Raw genomic sequence first — 16,368 nt, forward strand, 5'->3', positions numbered from 1 at the left:
TTAACTTTAGGCCTCACATTGTGCCTTATCTTGAACCTTTCTTTGGCCCTTTATCTTCTCAAGCTTGGACTCTCACTTTAACCAACTTTTGTCCTTCTTCATATCCAACTATCCTCCATGATTTTCTATGAATCAATTACCAAGCCCATTAAGGTGGCAAGTCTTTTTCAAGCCACTTGTCATCCTTCTATTACATCTTGGCAACCCATTTTCACAAAAAAATTCATTGCTTTAGAAATTTCTAAAAATCTTGATTAAAGCAATGGTGGAAGTTATTTGCCAAATTATAACCCAAAAGCTCTCTTTTCTTAAGGATCATAACTTCCACTTGACCAAGGTCATGGGTTTTCATTGTCAAGTTGTCAATATTTGGCAATAGTACAATCTTGATCTACATAGCTACTGGCAGGGTGTTACAACATTTATCATACATCTCCAAGCATTGTCTTAGAAGTTAACCTACCTCACAGTATTTAAAATATTATAATGGCGCTGATGTTGCTCCTCTGATTGCTCTCTTTGAAGTCATTTGCTTTCTTTGAAGACTTCTAGTCCTAAGAAGCTCAAACACTTACTATCTCAAAAGTGAGATTTTGACTTTTCCCTTAAGCCATTTTATAGGGCGAGATCATCAGGTGTCCTTCCAACTATTGATGTGCTTGAATAGCAGCGCCTCTTAGTTTCAGCCATCCATCTATAGGATGACAAAGACAAATTGACAGAACAAGGCACACGCGATCCTATGGCTTTTCTTTAGTCTAATCTGCAGTCCTTCCTCAAATATGGGTCTCTCACGTGGACCATACCTCTAGGTTAAGATCATATGGCCTGCAAAGTCGTAATTTTCCTTCAACAAACTTACTCCAAATGTAACCTTTCAGGTGGAATATGGTCCTCTAAGTATGAAACTGCTGCCTTCTGAGTATTTATGTGTTCTCTTTGAAAGCTCGTACATCTACATAGGTCTTGTCCTTGATCGTTGCTCACCTTAGGCTCGAACCTCACCATTCAACTGAGCTACGAGCCTCTTTAGCTCATCTTTCTTGCCTTCTACACTAGCCTTTCTCGCCTTCACACAGTTGCTTCCTTTTCTTGCTTGTCTGGTCCTGGGTGACAAATCCTTTGTTTCACCTTGTTCCGAGTTGTACCAACTCGCCCTTCCACATTGTGTTGCTCGCCCTATTGGACTAGCTACACTTTACAAGCCACTGTTACCTCTCGTCTTCCATCTTATCAAGGAAAGACTCTCTTCTTTACCTGCCACTTGTCATTGAAAAGTGGTCTACCCTTGTGCTTGCGCGATCCTCACACAACAATATTAAAAATACTATGGCGACGCTGACGCTGCTACCTCCCTTACTCTCTTTGAAACCACTTGCTTTTCTCAAAGACTCAAACTTTAAAGAAACTCCTCACACAACAATATTGAAAATACTATGGCAACTCTGACGCTGCTACCTCCCTTACTCTCTTTGAAACCACTTACTTTCTTCAAAGACTCAAACTTTAAAGAAACTCCAATGCTTACGATTTCAAAAGTGAAATTCTGTCCCTTGTCCGATCCCGTTTTTAGATTGGGATGGTTAGGTATCATTCGGACTCCAAACATGCTTGAATAGGATCCATTCAGTCTCAACCATCCATATGTAGGATATAAGAGACTGACTGATGGGACAAGGCACACACGTTCCTGAGGCTTGTGCCCACTCCTTAGTCCCTCCCTGAATAAGGGTCTTCCACGTGATACTAGACCACACCTATAACTCCCCCCCCCCCCCCCCCAATGGTTAAGAACGATATCATTTTTAGAAATCTTAGGGGAAACAATGTGCTACTATTGAACTTGCTTAAATTTTAATTTCTTAAAGAAGCACCAAATACAAAGATTCCTTATAATAAATAGTCATCTGTATTAAAATATTGAAATCATAAAGTGCACAGTAGTATTTATAAAAATTTCTCGAATATTGTACTATAAAAATCATAACTTAAAATCTATGTACATGATCTAGGCCTCGGAACCCCTCCCTGGGCCAAGTCCTGTCCTGCATCTATTTCTTCATAAATATTCTCATCTGGGCTGGTTTAAAAACATAACAAAACTAAAATGAGTCAAAGACTTAGTAAGAAACCCATAATGTAAACTTAGTTAATATAAGGTTTTTCATAAAATATTTCATTGTTTAGAACTTAAAATCATGACTATTCTTATGAAATGTATGACTTATTTATCTTATTTAACTTTTCTTATTGGCTCACACACTTGACCCTATGTGCAATGTTGTGCACCGGTCCCACATCTTATGGCTACAATTTGAAACGCTAATAGTATTCTAGCATACTATGGTGTACATCGCTTGGGTTTGTGACTTGCACATCCACTCATAAATTTGCATTGGTACCATACATCCGAATGACCATCTTATCAGCTATTATGAGGTTTTACACTTGATCTTATAAAAATTTACATGTATTATGCAATATGAGATGCATAATACATACATAACCATAATATGCGGAATGAAACATGATCATGAATCATATAAATGATGAGCTTGCAGATATCATGACATGCGTTGTACATAAACATTGGCTTCCAAAGAACTTACGTTAATAATAATATATATAACTAGTTAATATATACTAATCATAATTTATGATCAAGCTACTTACCTCGTAACGCTTTCCAATATTTTTCAGCATGAAATCGATCACCTATAAAATAGGCACATAATTTGCATAAATTTCTAATCAAATACATAGTTTGAAATTAAAATCTAAAATACTAAAATAACCTATATATCCTAAAAATACTAAAATCCTCGAAACCCTAAAATCTCGTCACTCTCCAAATACTTTGATTTTCGCATAATTTCTCCAATAATCATGCAATTAAACCTTACAAATATTTTCATATCTAAATGTCTATTTTCTCTATTTTAATTTACGGAATCAACCTAAATAATACATCATATGGTTAATGCTAACTAGGCATGGGTATTATTTGTAACTTGGTTATCTAAAGAGGGAACAGAGAGAGAAAGGATAAGTTACAACACTGAGATGAGAGAAAAATAATGTGCAGAGAGAGAGTTACGTGAACTAGAGGGAGAGGCCGAGAGATAGGGAGGATTTCCGAGAGAGAGAGAGAGAGAGAGAGAGAGAGAGAGAGCCTTACTGAGGGAGCTTACGTTGTGCAATGGAGGATGAACGTGCAATTGGTTATCCATGGAGGTACCGAAAGTGGCTACAACTATGACTTGGATGGAGCTGCCAGGGGAGGTTTGCATTGATGATGTGATGACAATGAATTAATATTGAGAGGAAAATAGGAAGGTTGTAGTGGCTTGAAGAGGGAAGAGATATATATAGAGAGAGAAATTGGGAGGAGGTGTCCAATGATGCATTCAACTCGAAGTCGATCACTGATTTCATAGAATTAAACTCGGTTAGTGGCTAAGTTTCTAATAATTGGAAGAGTTCCATATGAAAAATTGTAGTGTATTTCAAAGGAAATTTAGTTAATGATCAACAGAATAAGAGAGTTTGAAGTTTAAAAAGAAATAAGATAGGACTAGGAGTGATTGAGACTGTGTAGGGGACCTCAATCAATGATAATTACAATGAGAAAAATTCTAATGGTCGATCCACTACCACCGATTACCCCCAACACCACCATCATGGCACCATGTCCATTAACCACTTCCACTGTATGTCTCAGCCATTGAGGCTTGTTGGAGTATCTCCTAAACCACCTTCAAGCCACATGGAACTAGGGTTACAAACCCTAACCCTCTTGGCCTCATATTTTCCTTGTATGTTTTCGGTTTGCCTTAGGTAAATACTCCTTCCTGCACTAGATGCATTAAAACCATAAGCATATCATGTCATATTATTTTAAACCAAAAAGCATAGATAGTTCACATGAGACTAGGGTTAAAGCAACACAACCCTAAAACCAAGCAAGTATTGCTTGGTAAGCACTAAACCGAGCAAGTATTGCTCGATGAACATTGCACCTAGCTAGCCAATGATTGATAAGAAATGTACCAAGTAAATGTAGTGATAGGCGATGAACAGTAACAACCAAGGGACTTAGAAATCCGGAGAAGTCACAGTGAAGTATATCACGCATAATTTTTAACAATTAAGAAAGTTTACACTATTGCTTAAACTATTATAGGTTCAGATTAAAGATTTGGAGACATGCACGATTAGCTTCAACTTCACAAGGTCCAAGGTAAGTAATTAGGATCACGTTCTTCTACACATCACTTTATAGTAAACTGTAAAGTATTTTTTTCAAAAGTATATATGTAGTAACTGTTTTAGAAGAAGTATATATATATATATATATATGTGTGTGTGTGTATGTATGTGTGTGTGTATATATTATATATATATATATATATGTATTATCCCTTCATTGATAGCCCTTTTTACGATCCCTATTTATGATTAACAATGTTATATGATTTTTAGAATTGCAAGACTTATTATGTGTGACAGAATACTATATAGTATGGCTATCTATTTTATTTTTTTAAAAGAATGAAAGGTAAAGCAAGATTAAAAAAAAAAAAAGGAAATAAATGGTATAATTGCATGTGTTTAATGAGGTTAATGAACTTGCCATTTAAGTATGAGGATGGTGCCTTGAGGTTGGGACTGATGGCAATGTTAGAATGCATCCGTAGCTGTACACTTAGTGATGACATATTCCTGAGGTTCGATTTTATTCCGCTACCTACGGGTAATTGATCGCAAGGGTCGCTAACCTTAACATAAGGGGGTTAACAGTGTATAAACTATCACTAAGGATGAGGTTAAGGTAATAAAGGAAAGTTAATGGTTAAGGTTGCATAAAGAACTATTTTATTTTCTTTATACTTTGAGGTAAATGTTTTATATATGCTTAAAGGTAAGTCTTTCAAATAACGATAATATCAAATGAAAGATCCTATGTATACTGCATGATGTGGTTCTTATTGAGTATTCAACAAATTTTAGTTTTTTTTTTTTTTTTAAATCTTAGCATCCCAGGTGAGGAATGTTTTGAGGATGCTATCCAGGAAGACGACATTGGCAATAAGGCTAGAGACTTTGAGAGAAGACTTTGACTTTATCTTTACATATAAATTATTTATGTTTCCGAAATGCATAGTACAAGATAGACATTTTTTTTTATATATATATAAGTGCCATAGAATAAATGTTTATTTTGAGAGATTTCTAATAATAAAGTATTCAGTGAAAGTTTTATTATGACTGGCGCAAAGAATGCATGTTTTAGGTTTAGTAGAATTTGGTTCCTCCAACTTCACAAGTTTTAGAGGGATGATGTGTTACAACACTCTCCACACCGCTGACATAGTTGGATTTGATTTTTAAGAATTTAATTATATCTTATTAACAGTATAAATGTGTGTCCTCCACAATCGCTTGCAAAATAATTTAAATTTAGAATTTTCTTACAAATCAATTGTTGCCAAGTAGGCAGAGTGGAGGACATGTCCTTCACACCAAAATGCAAGTAAATGTATTGTATTGTATTTATTTATTTTTATAAATAAATGAATAGATATCTTTGTTTGATATTTTTTACAAGGAGTTATTTTATTCCGAATCTAACTGTGTAGAACACATCATTCATATCACTTAAATGGTAATATTTGATTTGTAAGATTTAAATTTTAAAATTTATCTTATAAATCAAATTATATTATGTAAACATTTTATTAGCTTTGCTTCATACATCAGTTGAAAATAGAATTTTTCTTTTACAAATATAGCTAAAAAAATTTTAAGAGTCTTTCTACTTGAAAACTGATGGAAATGATCTACTGATGATGTTGCAATCTTTAATTTGCATTTGCAAAACTCATGTTTTTAAATTTCTCTTATTACAAAAGGAGTACTCTTGAAGCCAACATGTAAATAGTATTTTTTATTTTTTAGTTAAGAGTAATTCTACATACAAGCCAATACAACCAACACAACCTCTAATTACTAATATGGCTGAACGTCATGATTTGCAAAAAAATTGATTTTAAACTCATTAACAAATCAAATTTTACTATATTATATGTGAGCAGTGTGTTATACCCATATGCTTGCAAGTGGAGTTTTTCATTAACTACATATAATTTGTAAGAGTTATTATATCTTAAATCAGTGTGTAGAGTACATTATTCAAATTATGTCATATAAATATTTTATTATACGTGTTTTATATACCAACTTTAGAATAGAAATTTTCTACCTTATAAAAAATAATTCAAAAAGGAAAAAAATCCTAAATGATCACAGCATAGCCCACAACCCAAGTCTTATGGACGGTAAAATTTTAAATAGTAGTCTTACCTTACGTACCTCTACATACTCAATATTTAATTTGTTATTTTTTTATTTGTCTTAAATATATATTTAAATAGAAAAATAAAAATGATAAATTACATATCAATTAAGATATGTGATATGTGAATATGATGAGAGGGAAAACTCTATTATAAAAGTGGTGTTACAGTCACCGAAATTGTATCCCGAATAGAATATGCATTTTAATTTTTTATTTTTCTCTTTACTTTTTATGTATTTTTTTAATCATCATAAAATATTTTAAAAAAATATATATAACATCATTAAAAAAATACTTTCTTAATCATTAAAAAAAAATTAAAAAAAAAACCTCATTCGGGATACAATCCTTTCTACTGTTATAAATCATAGATTCATAGCGTCCATTAAATGCTGATCTCGCATTATTATCCAAAAGAAAACCCGACCGCCACACCGCAGAATCCAACGGTCCGTAGCCAATTGGGGACCACCATGAAACCCTAGAAAGAGCATGTGCGATAATGAGCGAGAGACCAATATTTACACGCATTCATCCATATATATAATCTTCATCGTCCTCTCCGCCTCACTCCGTGGCTCTTCTGCTGAAAATCCGAGTCTCTGAATCGAATTGAGCTGGTGTATTGCGAGAGAGCGAGTCGGAGGCAAAAAGAAAAAAACCATGTCGGACAGTGAGGAGCACCATTTCGAGTCCAAGGCCGATGCCGGAGCCTCCAAGACCTATCCCCAGCAGGCCGGTACCATTCGTAAGAACGGCTACATCGTCATCAAGGCCCGCCCTTGCAAGGTTTTGCCCCTTTTTTTATATCGTTTGTTTTTTTGTTTCCTAGCAACCTAATTTTACAGGAAAGCATATCTTGTAAAAATTCTAGGTCTTGAGATTCAATTTGATAAGATAAGCCGTCTTATTCATGTTGAAAAATCAAATCATGGAAAAAAAAATGTTTTTAACCGAATTCTATGATTTAGGTTTGATTTCTGGACTGGATGTATGCACATGTATGTTTCTTTGAGATCTCGATGGTTGCTTTGTAGTCTAGACTTTGAGCAGATCTAGGTCAGAGTTGTGATATGAGAACCCGAGAAAATCTCCTTTTTTCTTTTTTTTTTTTTTTTGAAGATTTCATTCCGAATTTGATTTCACGGCCTCAGATCGAATAGTTACAATGTCTTTTTCTCGCGGTTAATTTGGATCTGATTCGTTTGGGTGCCCCCAAATGTTAAAAATGTTCATTTAACATAATTTTTATCTGGTTATTTTCCTGTTACTACTAGCTGCTTTTTTCTTCTTGAAGTTCAGATTAGATTAGAGTTTCTGTCGAGTATTTTGGTTTACCATTGGAGTTGATGTGGGTGCTGAATTTCTTTTTTGTCCAAACGATCTTTTGTGCTAGAGCTGGTGACATGTGTTCCACATATTCGGAAGTAAAACAATCAGTTTAGTTAAAATTATTGGTCGGATTATATGTTTACAATTCAAAATCCGCAGGTCATCTTTATCGTGTATTAAGAGCTAAGTAATGGGTCATCATAAACCTCTAAAATCTGTGATGAGAAAACCTTCAGTCGGATGTGGTGCTCTTCCCATTTTACACCCACCAATAAGGTGACGACACGTTAGAAACTTACATGTCACCTGTCTTCCCGTGCCACTGTTGCTCTTCGGAGAAACGCAAGCTACCTTTTCTTCATTGAATGCTTCTAGGAGAGAGAAAGAGAGAAACCCTAAAGAGGACTCTCCTTGTTTCTATAATTACCGATTTTAAGATTATAGAAGCTAACAATGTGCAAGAACTACTTCTGGCTACATCCATCCTTAGTCTGAATCTTGGTTCTGAGGTTGCTGTTTGTTCTATGCAGGGTTTTCAGTTTCTTGTCTATTTATTATTTGCCTTTTTCGAAACAAGGTCTTTTGAATATGAAACCTTTGTATGCTATGTTATGGAGTATTGATAGACCCGAATTCAATAAGCCAATGCTTTGGATTACAAAAGAATGAAGGCAAATGGTAATGTGCACGGATATCGAATTCAATGGGTCAACTTGTCTGCTTTCTCTGATGCTTTTTTTGTCTCTGACTTGTGGCCTGGTTGCTATTCATATCTCTACTTCTTTTTTTTCCTTTCTTGCCTCATCAAAACAATTTTTTCCCTCCATTATCTTCATCATTGCTTGTGGTTTTTCTATTAACAGGAAGATTAGGGGCTCATTTAGACACTTGAAGTACATCATAATTTTTTGAATAGTAGTGAAATAGTTTGAGTTAAGATGTTTTATTGGGTTTTGGAAAAGGAGAGAAAAAATTGAATAAAAATGTTATAAATTAAAATAATTGTTTGAATATATTTTTTTTAATATTATTTTTATTTTGAAGCTTCAAAAAGTTGTATTAAGTTTTGTATTCTTTTTTTTTTAAGTTTGTAAAACTTGTAATGATTGGAATTTGATTAGATGAAGAAGTTGAAAGTTTGAAATTGAAAAGTGTTTTGTGTTTGAGTGATGTTTAGGAAGGAAATTGTGAGAAGTTTTAGAAGTTTTGAGAATTTCTCATCTCATATCATTACCCAAAAGTACCCTAAGTGTTGAAAAAAAAAAAAGCTTTTGATAATTTTCCGTTCATGCATTTACAATGATCTAAAAAAAATACTGTCAGTTCTTTATTTTGCTATGTTTCCTATTTGGTTGCTGATTCATTGAAGGAAATGTCATAATTATACATATTCTGAAACCTATAGTTTTCAACCTATTTTTGCCTTAAAGAAGAAAGAGGGAGACACGATAAGAGAAATATTGTGACCAGATTCAGGCACTGGAGTCGCAGAGCAGGCGTTCGGCATGCCAAGAGTGGTGGAGCAGCAGTCTCATTCTGTTTGGTCTGAAGCCATTTGTGGGTTTAGCACATTTGGCCTTCATTTGGAAGTATTACCATGTGGCACCAGTCATTTGGACACCAGCCTCCCATTGGATGGTGTAAAGCCTTGCTCTACACCACGTCCGAACCAAAGATGAACCCATCTGTGATATTGGATAGAGAGATATAAGCATTTCTTTGTCTTTTACCATAGGATTTTTTTTAGCTTATTGATCTGGTTGTATTCAAAAGTTTTAATGTTATTTTATATCAATGATGATTGGATGGTATCTTGGTCAATAAACTTGGAAGGGAGCTATACTACAATATGGCCCCATGCACCGGTTTAGTACTTAATATGGATGAAAACTTGGGAGTCATGTTACATTGAGGCATGATGAATTCTCATGGTGGCTTTCTGAGCTGATGAATAATGAATGTTTCTTGTGACAGGTGGTTGAAGTTTCCACCTCCAAGACTGGCAAGCATGGTCATGCTAAGTGCCACTTCGTCGGGATTGATATTTTCACTGGCAAGAAACTTGAAGATATTGTTCCATCTTCCCATAACTGTGATGTATGCAAAAATTTTATTTATATTCTTATTTTCTCCAAATTTGATGAAATCCCTTTAAAATTGTTATAGAATATGTTCTGTATGGTAAAATGTTTTTCTATTTGTACACAGGTTCCCCATGTTAATCGTACTGACTACCAGCTGATTGATATCTCCGAGGATGGATTTGTACGGTTTTTTTTTTCTTTGATTATTACTTTTCTTAACTCATTTTTCTTTGAAGTTTGGTCATTTGATTATTTAAATGCTGTTTAGGTGAGTTTGCTGACTGAAAATGGGAACACAAAGGATGATCTGAAACTGCCAACCGATGACAATTTGTTGACCCAGGTTTGTCCGAGTTACATTTCAATTCCTAATATTAATCTTGTACTGTTGCATCTTATTTTTCACGGCATGGCAAACGTGAACGTGCAAATTTACTGCCATTTGTTACATTTTGTCATATTGTTTCCTCCCTAATTGCTTTCTAATGGGTGCATGCCCCTGGAAGCTGAAGATTTGTTTTGTTTTGTAGTGTCATCTATATATTATACCTCACATTCTGTTTATTCCTATTGATGATTGACAGCATTTCTCAAATGTAATTTGTATGTGCAGATCAAAGATGGGTTTGCCGATGGCAAGGACCTGGTTGTCAGTGTTATGTCCGCAATGGGAGAGGAGCAGATTTGTGCTCTGAAGGACATTGGCCCCAAGTAGTTTATTTATAATAATTCGAGGGCTGCTGTTGCAAATTTAGCAGAAAGATTTTTCTTGAGCCTTCTATAGCTTGCTTTCTTACTGACTCTGGGTATACTTGGTGGTTGCGTGGATGGAGTTCTGTGGCTCGGGAAGGAAGTTTTATTATCGTTTTATGTTATGTTATGTGATGTTTGTTTTTTACAGACCGTTTTCAGCATCTGGATTGCCACCGCCCCCAAACAACCCAATTGTGTTTGGTTCTTCGTTGATGGGAAATGTAAAAGGACATAGAAATGATAAGTGCTAACGTGCAGAGAAGGATACTCGTATAAGAGGTCCAATGAAATGTGATCGTAGAACACTTATTCCAGAAAATTATTTGCATTTTAGGTATAAATTGTTTGCTTGAATAATGCTCAGGATTGAAGTAAATTATTTGCATTTGCAAGTTTGGGATGAGTCAAATATCTAGACATCTGGGCTTTGATTTTCGTACAAAGGAGTTCATTTAATGCTCTAATATTTGGTTAGAACATTAAAATAATATTTTTTAAATAAGTTTTTGTAATTTATTTAATATATCCAATGGTCAGATTTTCGAAATTCCTCTTCCCTTATTTTGTGCATCATTAAACAGAGAAACTAAAGAGAGCAAGAAATACAAGATCAAACAGCCCAACCAAAAATGTTGGAGATCAGGAGTATAACATTGCACTCATTTGAAGGTATCTTTTTTATTTATTCCAAAGCAAGCATAATATATATTAAACAGGCATAAAATACAAGAGTCAAAAGGGTGCAAGACTAATAATCATCCTAGATTAGTTAATACAACACGAGGACAGAAAAAAAAAAAAAGGAATTTGGAGCTAATGACTTGGCTACTATCCAATGGGAAGCCACCTCACCTCAAGCGGTTTTGTTGCAGTTTGAAAATTGGATTACGATACTATGACCAAAAGTCGCAGTAGATTGTTGTGTTGCACTTTGCTAGTCCAGATTGGTTGAAGGAAACTCTCACTCCCTATTTCTCATGATCTTTGGTTAGGTGAAGCGAAAACATAGGAAAATAGCAACCGAAAATTCGAAATATTGGCAAACAACCATCAGTAGCTGTGAAGGAGCATGAGAATAGTGCGTCATTGTTGGAGAAAGGAAGTTGGATTGTGGCAGCAAAAAGCACACTGTGGCATGGTGGCGCGTGGATTTCATGCATGCCTTAGGCCACACATGAAACTCACGTGCTACTCCTATGATGATATTCTTCTAGAAGCTGAAGAATCGACAGCTGAGGAGTCTTGTGGCATAGCACGTGACAATCGTAGGTGGCCGAAAAGTAGTAAATTGACCCATCTTTGTGCTATAGTAGGAAAACAATAATAATAAAAAAGTTGAAAAAAAATTGTTGGACAGCTCTGGAGAGTAGGAGGGAAGGATGAGCCGAAGCCCCACCCCTCCTCTAGACGGAGAAGAGAGGATCTTTAGGAGATGGGTGGGGTTTTGGGAGAGAGATTTTTTGGAGGAGAGAGAATATGTTATTGTGTGTATTTGAAGGTTTCTACCTGTTGCATAATGCTTCAAGGCATGCAAACTTAATTACAAAATTTCTCATTTAATATATTTAAATGTTGGGTGCAGCTACTATGCCGCCCCATGTTGACTGTTGGGCGTACCGCCCAGTGTAAATTTTTTTTTTCCTTTTTTCTTTACACATTTTTTTAATACATTTAAATATTTTTAAAAAATAAAAAAAATATCAATACACTTAAAATCACTTCCTTAATCACTAAGTAAAAAAAAAAAAAAATTTGCCAAGCGGTCACAATGGGTGGGCAAAGTAGTGTTTCTCTTAAATGTTACTGCACATCACACATGTTTACGATTAGTAATTCAAGCAATTATTGTGATAAAGTGATATCTAACATAGACCTTGACAGATTAAGCGCATGTTTGGAAACTTGGAGTGAATATGTTTGAGTGAGTTTTGCAAAAGATTGTTGGTCCAATTGTATATGTTCGGATGTATAAGTACATTGATATGGTTATAAGTTTTTATGAAGATTAAAGAAGTAGTGGGTCCCATTGTGATAACCTGGTCTAATGTAAGTTCTTACTTGTTACTTTTCATTTTTCTATTTTGATCTAAATGGACTTGAGCCCAATGGTTTGATAAGAATAGAGTATGAGATTGACATAAACTATGTTTTGTGTTGGTGCAATAGGCGCCCAAGCCTAAGGATAAGCCCAACACTTGGCCAATTTTCAGCCCTACAGGAATTTAGGTTTTTGCAAGCCCAAACTAAGGTTTGGGAAGGAGTGGAAGGCGCCCCTTTGGCTCCTAGGGAAAGGGAGTTTTGTCTTTCTAAGAGAGACCCGCCACTTGTCCCTCATGCATAGAAGGAGGAAAGCCATGGGATTTCAGCTCATCTAGGGCTCACACCAACGATGCCACTAGGCAATCATGCAGCTTCATCCTATAGATTCATTGCACCTAGACCAAAAAGGAAAGAAGGAAAGACTTAGGGTTAGGTTTACTAGAGTGCAGACCCAGCCCATTAGAAGCCAACTTTCACATGGCCACATGTCACACATGCATAAGGTTTTAAGGTTTCTAGAAGAAGTAATGATGAGGAAGATGAAGAAAGGGATCGGTTTGGAAAAGCTACATGCCAATTATGATAGCTTCTAGAAGAATCTTTGATGAAAGAAGACAAGGAAGATTTCGGGAATGGCAAGGGAAACACGCCTACTTCATGCCATTTGGCAACCATGCATTGTTTTTCCTTAGATTCATTGCATCTAGACACAAAATGGATGGTAGAAGGCTTGGAATTTCGGTCACTCCAAAAGGGATGTGCCACATGTCTTCCATGCAAAAGAGATCCTTAGATTCCCAAGAGAAGCAATGATAATGGGATAAACAAGAGAATTTCAGTCATAGCAAGAAAGGGATGCCACTTGGTGCCTATGCAAAGAGCTTCTGAAGGCTATGCATATTTCCAAAAAGAGTACTACTACATCAACAAAATAATTACACAAAATAATCCTACAAACTGACATGATTTCATCTGATTTGTTAGATTTATTTTACAATAAAAGTAGCTTTACAATATGACGATCCACATCAAACCACATCAGTTTGTAGGATTATTTTTGTATACTCTTTTTGTGGTTAGAGTATTTCCCTTCCAGAAATGTATGCCTCATCACCGGGCCAATCAGAGAACGTCTTATTTTTACCACTTTGTTATTGCTTAGTAGAAAACCAATTGAGTGTAAAGTAGCGAAGTTATGAGGTTGGAGTTTTTTGCTCACAGGCTACCTATGGTACTACAATGATCATATGGTACGTATGCCGCATCACTGGGCGAATCGAAGCACGTCACAGTTTTACAACTTACCATTGCTTCACAGAAAACCAATTTAGGGCAAATTGGCAAAGTTATAAGGTTGGAGTTTTTTGCTCGCGGGCTTCCCATGGTATTTCCATGACCTTATGGTATGTATGCCCCATCCTCGGGCAAATCGGAGCACATCACATTTTACCTCTTTGCGTTTGCTTAATAGAAAACCAATTGGGTGCAAAGTGGCAAAGTTATGAGGTCGGAATTTTTTGCTTGCGGGCTTCACATGGTACTTCCATGACCTTATGGTATGTATGCCCCATCCCTGGAAAAATAGGAGCACCTCTTGTTTTTACCACTTTACCCTTGCTTAGTTGAGAACCAATTGAGTGCAAAGTGGTAAAGTTATGAGGTTGGAGTTTTTCAATTGCGGGCATCCCAGGGTAGTACCATGACCTTATGATATACATGCCCCACATCACTGGGCCAATTGGAGCACGTCTTATTTTTACCACTTTGTCATTGCTTAGTAGAAAACCAATTGAATGTAAAGTAGCAAAGTTATGAGGTTGGAGTTTTTTGCTCACGGGCTACCTATGGTACTATCACGACCATATGGTACGTATGTAGCATCACCGGGCCAATCGGAGCACGTCACACTTTTACCACTTTGCCCTTGTTTCGTAGAAAACTAATTGAGGGCAGAGTGGGAGAGTTCTGAGGTTGGAGTTTTTCGAGTGGTACCGCCATAACCTTATGGCATGTATGGCGCCATCCACAGGCCAATCAGGGCATGTCTTATTTTTACCACTTTGTCATTGCTTAGTAGAAAACCAATTGAGTGTAAAGTGACAAAGTTATGAGGTTGGAGTTATTTGCTCACGGGCTACCTATGGTACTACCAATACCATATGGTACATGTAACACCCTGCCTAAAAAGTTGCTTAGGCCTTGACCTTAGTAGCCCTAATCCTAGTTAATTAGGGGTTGGGCAATTTGAGAATAAGATCAATTTTGGATACTTGAGTTGGTAAAAAGGCCACATACTTTGTAGAATTATTAGAAGATTCTAGTGCAATATTTAATTTTGAGGAAAAAGAAAATTTTTGGAGCTTGATTGGTTAGTAATATTATTTTGGAGAATTTTTAATGCTTTATTAATTTAGAGGATAAGAAGTCGAGAGGTCCATAAGGGAATGACACATGGCATATTGGATGGTTGTCACAATAATGAGCTAAGTAATTTGAGTTAAATATTTGATGGAATTGGAGAAGGCCCAAAGATTGGTTTATTAAGGGCCCAAGCTTTTTGGGTATAAAGGCTTATGAGAGACACTAAGGCCTTAGGCCCAACTTGATGGACATAAGACTTTAGGCCCTACTTAATGGACATAAGACTTTAGGCCTCTAATTCACTAAGGATGTGATGGGTTAAGAATAGGTACCATAAGCCCTAGACCAATTTGGGAGTTATAAAAATATAGGTATTTCTTGTAGAACCTTAGAAGTTAAGCCTAGTGTATAGAAGGCTTGAAGCCTCTGGGTCTAACTTGGAGAGAGTGAAGGCCTTTGGCCCAACCTTAGAAAGACTTATCTTTTGGACCAAAACTTGGTAGGCCTTTGAAGCCTTAGATGAGCCCTCAAATCTGGACATAACGTCCATTCAATAACCCACAACCAAGTCCACCTCCAAGCCTCATAGGAGTGCAAGACTTGGTAGGATAGCCTTGGCCCAAGTCTGAGGAAGGCATAAGGCCTTTAGGTCAAGCTTGGTATAGATTTAACCCATGACCCAATTATGTCGAGGTAAGCCTTTCAAGCCCTATCTTTGTGAATTTTGAGATTTCTTTTAATCTCTCAAAATCTGGAAACTAGGTCCCCATCTACTCAAACCCAAAAGCCCTTGAACCATTAACCCATACTCGTGGCCCTTTTAAGCCCACAAGGTCCAAAGCCTTGTTTTGTTCTATTTCACTCTTCAATTTGAAAACTCAATACACCATACCATGGGTTTTCTCAAGCCCATGTCATACCCTAAGTACTCAAATTAAGTTTTGAAATTGGGTTAAGACCATTAATCAACTTACCCATGATTAGTGATCTTTAAACTATGTTTTAGAGTTTAATTTTCTTTCTTAATCTTTTTAGCATTTTTTATCTGAAATTTTCTTATTTTATTACTCAATTACATCACTCTTAGATCATGTTAAGACCCTAGATAAACCTCCACACATGTCATTAGAGGAAATGACATATCAAACCCCAAACTACACCAATCAACACACGTGTGCCCTTTGTGTGCATGGACTGTTTTGCCCTTAAACCCAATCATTTTGTACCTTTTTCTCGAGGTCACTATGGTCCTTAAACACCTCATGAGATCTCTTTAAACCTAGACCAAGCCTTGGACAATTTTGGTTTCAAGAACCAAACCAAAACACCAAACCGATTGCACCTTGGGTGCTAGTTGGATGGAAACCAAGTTGGTTGAGTTTCAACCTCCCATTTGCCATTGGCTAAGCCACCACTCGACGCCACCTCCATCACAACCCA

The 16,368-nt window shown here is 36.1% G+C and overlaps 1 protein-coding gene and 1 non-coding gene across 2 annotated transcripts; both read left to right on the forward strand.

Moving 5' to 3' along the window:
- Positions 1–6,880: 6,880 nt before the first annotated feature.
- Positions 6,881–10,846, forward strand: LOC121237225 (eukaryotic translation initiation factor 5A-2). The gene is made up of 5 exons (XM_041133862.1): positions 6,881–7,147; positions 9,665–9,787; positions 9,899–9,955; positions 10,043–10,117; positions 10,388–10,846. Exons 1-5 carry the CDS (start codon positions 7,022–7,024, stop codon positions 10,487–10,489), a joined length of 483 nt encoding a protein of 160 aa, XP_040989796.1. The 5' UTR covers positions 6,881–7,021; the 3' UTR covers positions 10,490–10,846.
- On the forward strand, positions 8,354–8,465 carry LOC121238027. The gene has a single exon (XR_005935072.1). It is a non-coding gene; the product is annotated as a small nucleolar RNA snoR100 (small nucleolar RNA).
- Positions 10,847–16,368: the final 5,522 nt, after the last annotated feature.

The sequence above is a fragment of the Juglans microcarpa x Juglans regia genome, chromosome 6S (assembly GCF_004785595.1).
Source record: "Juglans microcarpa x Juglans regia isolate MS1-56 chromosome 6S, Jm3101_v1.0, whole genome shotgun sequence".
Taxonomy (NCBI): domain Eukaryota; kingdom Viridiplantae; phylum Streptophyta; class Magnoliopsida; order Fagales; family Juglandaceae; genus Juglans; species Juglans microcarpa x Juglans regia.

Coding starts and splice junctions, on each gene's coding strand:
- LOC121237225 (XM_041133862.1), top strand. CDS start 7,022: ATGTCGGACAGTGAGGAGCACCATTTCGAGTCCAAGGCCGATGCCGGA. Junction 7,148..9,664: donor TCAAGGCCCGCCCTTGCAAG/GTTTTGCCCCTT, acceptor TTCTTGTGACAG/GTGGTTGAAGTTTCCACCTC. Junction 9,956..10,042: donor ATATCTCCGAGGATGGATTT/GTACGGTTTTTT, acceptor AATGCTGTTTAG/GTGAGTTTGCTGACTGAAAA.